The sequence below is a fragment of the Ambystoma mexicanum genome, chromosome 11, assembly GCF_040938575.1.
Source record: "Ambystoma mexicanum isolate Mex_15411 chromosome 11, UKY_AmexF1_1, whole genome shotgun sequence".
NCBI lineage: Eukaryota > Metazoa > Chordata > Amphibia > Caudata > Ambystomatidae > Ambystoma > Ambystoma mexicanum.
In genome coordinates, this window is record NC_090934.1 from 957,027,117 (window position 1) to 957,039,167 (window position 12,051).

Genomic DNA, 12,051 nt, shown 5'->3' on the forward strand with positions numbered 1-12,051 from the left:
CTCGGCGGCCATTTTGTTGGCTATACAGTCCTTCTGCTCGGAGATAAGGACGAGACTGCCGTTACCACCAGCGGAGGAACCACTCCCCACGGGGGACCCTGAGCCAGGCCCTTATGGGAGCCCTCCCCCTAAGAGAAGGATTCATCCTCCACCTCCTTTTCAGCCATCACGCCCTGTTCAGCCCTCCTCCCCATCCACGACTCGTGGGGATGATACAGGGACTGACACGGCCGCGACGGGTACGGACGACGAGGATCTGCCGTCGTCACCTCCCACCCGGGCTTCCCCGCACGACGAGATTGGATCGTTTCACTCCATGATCGCCAGGGCATCCGAGCTTTTCCAGCCCTGCCCGGAAGAGAAGAAGGAAGGTTTCCTTTATCAACGGCGCGAGGCCAAGAGGAAGACGGTCCTCTCTGTACCTCTACTGGACGATATTTGGGATGAGGGCCTCGCCCTCCTCAAGAACCCATCCACGACGCCGGCTAGAAGGGATCGGTACGAGAAGAAGTACCGGGTCCCGGACACGGCCCCCTTGTGCCTTCGGGCACAGCCGACCCCGGAATCGGTCGTCTCCGCGGCGGCCAGGAAGAAAGCGGGGGGGGCGCGGCCTCTACGTCGACCTCCCCGCCGGACGGCGAGGGAAAGAAATTAGATACGATGGGACGCAGAGTCATCTCGTCTGCTGCAACGACGATTAAGGCGGCCAACGCCTTGGCTATCGTAGCCCGCTACTACAGGGAGTTGTGGTACAAACTGGCCCCCCTGCTGGACTTCCTACCGGCAAGAGGGCGGAAGCCCTAGAGATCTTGCAGGAAGGAGAGGTGGCGTCGGACCACGCCATTACGATTGCGACGGACATCGCTGACACTGGATTTCGCCATTTGGGCAACGGCGTGTGCCTTAGGCGGCGTGGATGGCTCAAGGCTACTGACTTCTGTCAGGACGTGCAGACCAGAGTCTTGGACATGCCGTTCGACGGAAACAACCTGTTTGGGAAAACAGTGGACGATACCCTTCAAGCCATCAAGGCAGACACGGAGACGGCCCGGGCTCTTGGGGTTCTCCAGCAACTGCGGCCGCTCTTTCGGAGCGGCGGAGGCAAACAGGGTGCCTCCAAAGGTTCCGGCGGCGGATTTTCCACCTACCGTCAAGCGGCTCGTTCGTCGTCGCAGGAAGCTTACAGGGGACGAGGCAAGTCGGGCGGACCCCGCCGTCGTCACCAAGGAGGACAAGGCGGCAAAGCCTCATCGAAGCAGGACTGAACCGGCCGTGGGGTTGGGCCCCCACCGAAGCACCCCGGTGGGAGGCCGGCTGGCGAGCTTCGTCAGCGTGTCGGAGTCCATCTCCACCGACCGTTGGGTGCTGGACGCCCTAGCTCAGTGTCACGCGCTCGAGTTTCTAAAGAGGTGCCCGCGCGTCCCCCTGTGGCCAGGAAAGAACATCATGTCCCTCAACTTCTCTTGGAGGTAAAGGCGATGCTCAAGAAGGGCGCCATCGAGCTCGTCCCAAAGAGGCTTCGGGGCTCCGGAGTTTACTCAAGATACTTCCTCGTGAAGAAGAAGACGGGAGGATGGCGTCCCATCCTGGACCTATGACGACTGAACAAATTCATCAAGGCACAGAAGTTCCGGATGGTCACCCGCCAACACATCCTGGGTCAGCTGGAGGAGGGTGATTTCCTGTCGTCGTTGGATTTGGAGGATGCCTACTTCCATATTCCCATCCTAAAGGGACACCGAACGTTTCTCAGGTTCGTGGTCCAAGGGCGTCACTACCAGTTCAGAGCCCTTCCCTTCGGACTGAGGTCGGCACCCAGAGTGTTCACCAAGTGCCTCGCACCGGTGGCGGCGCAGCTGCGCCGAGAGGGGATCCACGTCTACCCCTACCTGGACGACTGGCTCATCCGAGCGAAGACGAAGGAGCTCACCGTGGAGCACACGGCAAGGACCGTCCAACTTCTCACGGACCTGGGATTCTCCATAAACTACGCCAAGTCCCACCTGGTGCCCGCGCAAGACGCACTGTTCTGGGAGCGAAGCTCGACACAGTGTCGCTTCTGGCCTCTCCGTCGGAGGAAAGGACGAGGGCCATCTTGGGCAAGGTGCAGCGGATGCTGGTTGCGGACGCGGCCAGAGTGAGGTCCATCAAGTCCCTCCTCGGAATGATGTCTTCTTGCATTTACCTCATCCGCCTGTGCAGGCTCCGGATGCGCCCGTTGCAGGAGTTCCTGGACGCGCGCTGGATCCAGACTACGGGCAGCTTCGAGGAGAGGATCACACTCGACGAGAGTTTCCGACGAGCGATCCGGTGGTGGGGCACCCGCGCGCATCTGACGGCGGGCATGGACTGCCAGACCCCCGGCCACCAGGAGACAGTGACCAGGGATGCCTCCCTGGAAGGGTGGGGAGCGCACACCGAAAATCTGCACGCGAGAGGCCTTTGGCTCCCGACGGAGAAGTCCCTCCATATCAACGTCCTGGAGCTCTGTGCAGTGTTTTGGGCCCTCGGGTCCTTTCTTCCGTCCCTCAAGGGCAAGGTGGTGAGGATCTTCACCGACAACACCACCACCATGTTCTACATCAGGAAACAGGGCGGAACCAGGTCCCCAGCCCTGTCCATGGAGGCGCAGGATCTGTGGCATTGGGCCGTCGCCCAAGGGATGTTTCTGGTGCCGTTTCATCTGGCAGGGATAAAAAACACCATCGCCAACTCACTCAGCAGGGAGCTGCGCTCGTGCCACGAGTGGGAACTACGACAGGATCTAGTGGACCGCCTCTTGCGACGGTGGGGCACACCCCAGATCGATCTGTTCGCGACGGCGACAAACTCCAAGTGCCGGAGGTTCGCCAGCAGGTTTCCCCAGCCGAGGAGCATGGGCGATGCTTTCTCGTTCCCCTGGGAGGGCCTGTTTCTATACGCGTTCCCTCCATTGCCATTGCTGATCCGGCTCATCAACCAGCTCAAGAGATCCCGGTGCAGGATGATCCTCGTCGCACCTGCGTGGCCGAGGCAGATATGGTTCCCGGACCTTCTGGACTTGTCAGCGTCCCCGTCAATCAAGCTGCCAGTGGACGCGGATCTTCTCTCCAGGGAAGGAGGCGCCATCCTCCATCACGACCCGAAGTCGCTGAGCTTGCAGGCCTGGCTCCTGCAGCGTTAGAGTTTGGAGGATACGACATACCGGCCGACTGCAGAGAGGTTCTTGCAAAGGCCATGGCGTCCTCAACTCTTAAATGCTACGGACACAAATGGAAGAGTTTCTCTGTCTGGTGCCACGCACAGAAGATTAACCCTCTACGGATTACGGCTCCCCAAGTATTGCCGTACCTACTGACGCTGGCCAAAGCTGGACTGGCGCACGCGTCCATCAAGATTCATCTTGCTGCGATCTCCCGATACACCAGAACCACGGGGCGGACGTCTTTGTGGTCTCATCGTCTGGTGAAAGAGTTCATGAAGGGACTGTTCAGATCGTTCCCGCTGGTGAAGGCTCCGGCCCCGGCGTGGGAGCTCAACGTGGTGCTGACCAAGCTCATGGGACCTCCGTTCGAGCCTCTGCACTCGGCTCCGTTGAAGTTCTTGTCGTGGAAAACAGCGTTTCTTGTGGCCATCACCTCCACACGACGGGTGGGAGAGATCCAGGCCCTTTCCTGCAAGGCCCCGTACTTGACTTTTCACGACACGAGGCTAGTGCTCAGGACGCACCCCTCCTTCATGCCCAAGGTGCCGTCGGACATCCACCTCAACGAACCCTTGGTGTTGCCTGTTTTCTTCCCGTCGCCTTCGTCGCCGGCTGAAAGGACTTTGCACTCGCTGGATGTGGCTAGAGCACTGAAGTTCTACGTGGACCGCACGAAGTGTTTTCGGAAGACGTCACAACTCTTTGTGAACTTTGGACCTGTCAATCAGGGGAAGGCTCTCTCGAAGGCTTCCATTTCCAGATGGCTCTCCGGCTGTATCATGTACTGTCATCGGTTGGCAAACCGACCGCTGCCTGGCCGTCCGAGAGCCCATTCCACCAGAGCGATCGCAGCTACCACGGCGTTCCTAAGTGGTGTGCCCTTGCTGGACATCTGCAGGGCTGCTACGTGGAGATCGACGCACACCTTCACGAAATTCTACTGCGTCGATCGGGATTCCAGGGAGGAGTCCAGGGTCGGCCAAGCAGTGCTGCGCAACCTGTTCGCCTAAGGTGAGCCTGGTGAGGAGGTAAGAATTGCTTAATGTTGAGCCTTTGCCACCTCCCGTGGTTGTGCATGTGTGTACTGCTATGTATTCTTTATTCATGAGCATGTGAATCCATGCCAGAACCCATGCTGGAGAAGGAACAAGTTACTTACCTGTAACTGTTGTTCTCCAGCATGGGTCTGGCATGGATTCACATGCGAACCCTCCCGCCTACCCCTCTGCGGCTCTTCACTTGGTCATACTGCCACTTCACGTGCTACCAAATCTGAAGATGGCTGCCAGAGGCGGGGCTTAGGTAGAGGGCATTCATTGGCTGTGGTCAGTATGACACAGAGATCAGTGATTGGTTACTTTTACGAAAGACAGATCAGAAACTGATACTGATTTTTTCTTTACCGAGGATTCCCAGCCTGACGACGGGGAATATTCATGAGCATGTGAATCCATGCCAGACCCATGCTGGAGAACAACAGTTACAGGTAAGTAACTTGTTCCTTATTTAGTTTTCTCCAAAGAGAAGGTGATGTTGAGAGGTAGACCTTCCTTCCTCCCAAAAGTGGTGTCAGACTTTCGACTTTCTTAAAAGATCAATTGTTCAGTGTTTTTTTTTCTGCTGCCTCTTACTTCCAAGGCAGAGGAGCAGGCACTTAGTTACTACGTCTCTCGAACAAGGAACAACCAGAAAGATGACCAGCTTTTTGTGGGTTATACTGGTGCCCGTGCTGGGACAGCTGTGACCATATAGACCTTGTCAAGGTGGCTTATTCTCTGCATCTCTGAATGCTATGATATGGTTGGGAAGGATGTGCCTGAAGGTCTCTGAGCACATTCTACCAAAGGTTTGGCTGCTATGTCTGCCTTACAGAGGTGGATTCCTCTCTTGGAATTTTGCCATGCGACTATGTGGGCTTCACTGCACGAGTTTTCCAAATATTACTGCTTAGATTCCCTTTCGGGGCTGGACGCATGCTTCTGCAGAGGGTCCGCCTGAGTTTTCTGGTTTAGGTTTGTGTCCTTTCTGTCTTCCCACCTCCGGAGTCACGTACTGCAATGGGAGTCTATTAGAAGAAAAAATCACTTAATTGCTCACTTATTTTCTTTTTGATGGATTCCCCACCCTCCCCCTCACCCCACTGAATTCTCATCTCCCTCCCAACCTGCCTCCCACATGGTGAATAGTTAGTACACCTTTGTGAGTTCTGCGGCCCCTCAACAACAGAGTGCTAGAGGGAAAGGCGGAACCGAGGTCATGGTGCTCAGTGTCTCGATATATATTGGCCCCAATGTCATGGCCAGGGTCGAGCAGATGCAGAGCCATGCTGCCCACCCCTCCAGATGGTGGTAACGTTTCTGAAGATCAGCTGTGCTGTAGATGGAAGGAACATCCATGAGCAAGAACGTTACTCAGAGGTAAGTAATTTGTTTTGTTTGCTGGCCTCCTCTTAAATGCATGGCCGAATTTCTGACCATTCTATGGCAATTCCATGCAAGCCTGCTTTCACGTCTTGATTATTTACATAATTTCAACTAAAACAATTTACGCATTTCATCATATTACATATCTTCTTAATAAAACATGTCCATTGTTATATTTAAAACATTAAGATAAACTCAGAACCGAAATGGTAATTGATACAGGGAAACAGAAAAAGGTATTCAAACAATTATTAAAGTGTCACAAGATGTTTTCTACTTATCAGTAAAATGTCCTGAGTATATCCCAAGCAGACAAGGGATTAGAAGGAGTTAACAATTTATTTCAGTTCAATAGATTTGAAAAAGGCTGCTGTTGAGTCATGAACATTATCCCAATACAAACTTCTCTCCCAAAGATATTTCTCTGGACACCAATGATTAGATAAAAACCAGCTTCCCAAATAGTACTTCCTTATTTCGATAAGTGCTGGACAGTTTAAAATCAAATGTCGGGCGGTTTCCTCTATATCTATGTTCTTGCAGAACCTACAACTAGATTCAGCTGCTGTGATGAGACCACTACTCAAGGAGATTTTCGTTGGGAGGTAGAATGTTCCAACGAAATCTAAGAAAATTCCTCTATACACAATGTTAGGAAATCTTATCAAGTATGACACCAATATGCCTCTTTTCTTATGTTCATTGCATAAGTGGCTCATTGAAGGGTAGCTATGACATTTCTCTACTGTATCAATCCATTCTTTATCATATATAGAATGTTTGACATTTATTGGATTTGCAATCAAATCTTCGATATTTAAGGTTAGCCGTAGCAGAATTGTTTCACGGGCTAAACAAATCTGAGCGATGAAATGAATAGACTTTCCCCAGGGATTAAAATTCATGCATGTATTCAAATCTACATATAATGAGGTAGGAAACTCGGGCAAAGAATTTTCTAAATGGAGTCAAGATATTCCACTTTACTCATGCTCTAATATAAACAAGTCCTAATTCATATCTTATGGCCGGAAGAGGGACCAAGTTAGGGACCCCCAGTATCATTCGCCAAATGTTTGCTTCTACTAAAACCAACTATTTTGAAACTGCGTGAAATTATATTTTGAGCCCATAAATAGGTTTTGGAATTAATTTCCCTATGCAAAATTTTAATGCTGGAATGCTTGCGTAAAATCCAAATTTGCGATTTAATATTACAAGTTAATATTACAAGTTGATTGAGCAGGAGAGTAGATTTTTGGAGGGGACTTAGTCTTACATTTTAGTAACCTGGAGTCGTAGAAATAGGGAAACCCAAATATATCATGTTGGATGGGGATTATTCTCCTAGGACCACATTTGGATCCTTTGTTTCCTACATCTTGTGATGGCAAGTATTTTCTTTTTTGGGGGGTTGATGAGAAGGCCCTTGTTGATTGCAAAAGATGAAAACGCTGACAGCAGCCTTTTTAGACCTACTTTTAATTAATCACACAACACGAAATCGTTAGCGTAGGCTAACCATGATACCTTCATATTGCCCATCTTGGGGACACAAGTATAGCTGGGGCCAAGTAATCATTTAAATCAGAGACGTATAAGTTGAATAAACAGGCCACAAGAATACAGCCTTGCCTAATGCTGGAGGGGGTAGGAATACAAATGGACATAACTCCCTCTCTGTTTAATCTGACCTGAATACTGGAGTTCTAATGGAGCCCAATAATGAGTTTTAAAAGACCAGCTGGAATTCCCCAGACTGCTAACTTTCCCCATAGCCTGGATCGATCAACGCAATCAAAAGCGGGGGGACAAGTCGACAGATGCAACATATGTACAGCTTGCAGGTGAAGACCAGACTTGTTTTTGAAAGGAACGTAATATAAGGCCATTGAGATTGGTAGAGTGTTCCTTTGCGAAAGGATCTGCGTGATTTTACCGAACCCAAATGTGTGACTCCCAAAAGTTTGAATTTTAAATTTTTTGTTAAACATTTCCGCAAATATATATGTGGGGGCGACCCCCCCCCAACCTCCCCACAGCTCCCCGCCTTACCCCAATACATTTTTTATACACTTTACCCCTCCCCCCGTGTATGTATATGTGTGTGTGTATATATATATACACACACATACAGAAAATTAGCGGCGAACCTTCTGGAATCAAACTTTTGGTATTCGGTCCTTTTGTACAATACTCTTGCGAAAGCCTGCCTACATTTTTTTATAACCTGTTGTATGATGTGGCCCATGTTTCAAGATGTTGAAGTAGCACAGATGCAAAATTCTTACTGTCAACCTCTAACAGCAAGATCGGTCTGTAGTTTTTCTGATTTGACTCCCTTTTAAAAAAAATGGAACAAAATGGACTGTCTGCCAAGATTTGGGAAAGTTTTTCGAGTCTATAAAACTCCTAAAAAAGGATAGTTGATGCGTTTGCCCAATTAGTTGGGTCCTGCTTTAGTGTGTTATTGGTGAAGCTGCTCGGACCAGCGGCTCTGGAAGATTTTAAGTTATAAATTCATGTACTTCGCCTCAACTGTAATGTTAATTTTAAAAGGCATATCGACATCTAGCGGGTGGACAGTAGATAATGCCCTAACTTTGTTTGGGGCGTATAGATCTGAAAAAACTTCCCCCCGCAGATTCTTCAACAGCATTTAGCTGAGACGTAATGACTTGCTCTTCCTGTCCATTAATTTTGCACCAAAACGCACCCACATCTTTTTTTGTTAGTTTCTTGAGCATCATCTCTGCGTCCCGTTGTAGTAATGCTGAACTAGTAAGCCCACAAACATTTCTATATCTGTTTTTACAGCTTTACATATAGATGGCTTTGCTGTAAACGACATATTAGAGCTCATTATTAGTTTGTCTCATGCCTGCTTTCAGAAGTGCTAACTTTCCATCAAAGACATGAGTATGTTTCCGGTTTGATTTCTGCTTTTTCAACCTTGGATTATTTATTTATTTATAACGGCTGTCATTAGTTCTTTGAGAGTCAAATCAAAATGACCCACATTGAAGACTTCCAGTTTCCACTATAATGTGGCGTGGCACATCATCTGATTAAATTCACTGGACAGTATCAATATTTCTCGAAGACCAACAAACTGTATTTTTGCTGGCGAGTGAATTTAGCTCTTAGAGTACAATGATCACTCCACATATTTTCAGCAATCGCAAATTCAGAGCAAAGCGCAAACATCCTTTGATCGGCATAAATATAGTCAAAGCTTGATCGGCTGGGACCTCTGGACCAAGTATATTGGGTATCCAGGTCAGCTCCTATCTGCCCATTAATCATTTAAAGACCCATAGAGGTTAAAGTGTTACTCCACTGCCAGTCTATTTTAGGTCCAGGACTGAAAGCGCTGAATAATAGTCCCGATGATTAACTTAAAGGCTTAATGGAATACACTTGGCGTTTAGGTCGCCTTCCAGGAGAACATATCTATAACCAGCCATGGCTTTCCAAGTAGAGACTAGGTAATTAATTAAGCATGGAAATTGTGTCTGTACCGACACTTCTATAGCTAGGCTAGCATACTGTATTGGAGGTTTTGTATCTGTTTACCAGATAAACAAAGATCATTGCGGAGAGCAATGATAAGGCCACCTGAGGGTCTACCAACAAAGCTTGGTTTTGCAAGCTGATACAATATTTTAAAACCATCTGAAGAAGGAATGGAAGTTAACCAGGTTTCCTGGAGCATTAAGCAATAATTGCTTCGTAAGAGGGCGATTGTATCAAGATTTGTTAGCAAGTGTGTGTTGCTAGGAGAGTACCTTCAATTCTTATTTCCGGGTTTGGGGTACGGTTGAAATAGGTACATCGCCGTCTTGTGTTAAATCTGTGATGGTTATGACGCTTTTGTCCTTGAGCTCTAAAGTTAGGTGGTATTTGGTTACGATATACCATCATGTGATTCCTTTTACAATAAGGATGGACTGCATTAGCTAGTTGAACTCCTAAAAAGCAAATTGCAGGATCGCACAATTCTTAAAATCCTCTGCCGCATTACCTGCAGGATTTGTTGTTGTAAAGGCAGAAAATGCACTTTAAAGCACCTATCAAAATAGGACTTTAATAACTCTAGGGATTCCCCATCTCTAGCACCTTGAGCGGCAAGGATAGCATATGCGAGGTATCCAAATGCGTCATGGCTCAAAACCCAAGCCATCAGATCAGCTGAGCGTGCCATCACCCCCTGCCTTGCCTCCTTTGGGTCCTCCTCACCACATTTACCTGCTGCCCTTCTACCACAAACCAACACAAATCTCTTACTTGCCAGGTCTCCATCACTACCCTCTACCCAATGGCTGCTTATATAAATTAGAGTAGCTCTGTTAATGTTTGTAGGTTTTTTTTGTACTTGAAAAATGATGAATGTGCAGTGCATTGATCATTTCTTAACTACAAAAAAAACAGCCATGTCACCACCCCAGACATTATGCCGTTGTGCAAATATCTAAAATACCTCTGCTGATGTTCTTTTCCTGCCAGTAACCGCTCCAGTTACCATGGTGTAAAGGTAATTTTTTCTACCCTTCCTGTAACTTACACTCTGGGCCGTTATTGCCCAGGAAAGAACCCCTGCATTGTTTGTTCCTGCCATTTCTGAGAACAGGTGATCTGTGCTAAGGTGCACAATTTAACAGTGTACTCAAAAATGTGTTCCTTGTTTGAGAGGCAGATTAGTAGTGACAAAGGCAAATCGAACATCAGTCTTAACATCCCCATCATTAAACCTTTTAGGGTGCATGTTTCTGAAGTGTTTAGCTTTCACTTGATCATTTAACGATACGTGCCTTTTCTTCTTGCTCCAAATTAATGACTGCGCTGCCCTCTTCAAAAACGTAGTGTTTGAATTTGTTTCAATAATGTTGGTCCTCTTCTTTTAATGACTGCATATTTCTCAACCATGTAGTGGATTTCACAGTTTGGTGTATACATATTATCTTTTTAATTACAGTGTTTCGTTTGATCGTGTGTCCGATATCAACTTCACCCTCAATACAAATGAAAGTGTGAGTATAAATATGTTGGCATCCTTATACAAATGTGTAATTTTCTTTGCCATACTTTGACAGTTTTGGTGGCTTGTGAATTAAATCACACGAGGTGATGTGGCGACCTTTAATTACATATGTTTTTCCATTGATGTTATGAACACGTAGCTGTTGCTTGAAGAAATTGCAGTGTATTTCTATATTTATCAAAACTGTATTCCGACAGCCTAACTTTAGCATTTCTAATGCCAAATGGATCCACCCACTCGTTTATCATTGGTTTCATAAATGTTCACACTTACTGCATAAGATCAGATAGTACTGGTAGTCATGTTGGCACCAATGCCCTCACCAAATGCCACAAGCAAGGGAGATATCTGTCAAAATTGAAAAGATAAATTGCATGCATTCTATTACAGTGAAGTGTCATCTAGCCAGGATTCAACTTCATCTTTTTTGTATTCAAGAATTGTTGACGCTTTAACCAAAAAAGAGAAACCACAAATTACCATAAAATTAATAATCCTAATTGTGTAGGTTCAGTCATCACAATTTTCCTACTGTATCTTTCCCTATTATGTTATGTTGTAGGTTCAAATGTCACATATTTGGGAATCTTCCAAGCCTCACCTGTAGTATGTATAATATTATACTTGTTTACTACACATAACATGTGAGGCCCTTGCATGCCAGTAAATATTATTTGAGCTGGTCTCTTCTCAAAAATGCAACATAAGCTTGCAGCAGTTAATACGTTATTTGAATATTCCAATGATGTTTCTCAGTTTGTGCAATTAATACATGTTAATGCTAATTGTGATAACAAAGCAAATTGGGGTGTGAAATAAAAACATGCCCCATTATAAAACTTTGAAGTGCCATTTCCTTTAAAGAATTTTACATTATTGTAGAAGTTTTGTTTGGTTTGAGAGTATATTTCAAATACATTGCTTTGCCTCCCAATTACTGTTGCATTTTTTAAAAAGTACAATTTCCACCTTTAAGGGCGGATATCTTGATGAGTTGACGCAGAAACTCTAAATGTGCACAAAGCGATTAGAACTTGAGTATGTCCTCTATTCCTCAAAAAAGACATTGGCCTTCTGGATAAATAACCATTCCCACTCTGTATCTTTTAGAAATTACATTCGAAGGGATTGTGTCCTCTGACTTATTCCTCATCTTAGATATCTCCTTCCAGCTCTGCTGGCCTCGGAAAATTTTTTCTCTCTAGAGGGCGCTGCACGTCGACGTCCTCCGAGTCGATGTCCCTCGACAGCCGCCGTATCAACGTCATCCTGCCTATAAAGGCCGCGCGCAGCGTCCGTTGCTCAGTTCCGTTTTTCCGCGCTTACTCAGTGCCTCGGAATACTGTTGCTCAGTTATTGTCAAATTAATCCATATTTACCTCGAGTTATTCGATCCGTACTCG

The 12,051-nt window shown here is 47.1% G+C and overlaps 1 protein-coding gene across 10 annotated transcripts in view; it reads left to right on the top strand.

The window, feature by feature from the left end:
* The window catches only part of PPP6R3 (protein phosphatase 6 regulatory subunit 3), a 2,530,957-nt gene that overhangs the window by 1,927,838 nt on the left and 591,068 nt on the right, over positions 1–12,051 (top strand). For all 10 annotated transcript variants that reach the window (XM_069624114.1, XM_069624109.1, XM_069624112.1 and 7 more), the window contains one exon: positions 10,583–10,637. In XM_069624114.1, the coding sequence (XP_069480215.1) occupies positions 10,583–10,637 (55 nt within the window). The remainder of the gene's footprint in view (positions 1–10,582; positions 10,638–12,051) is intronic.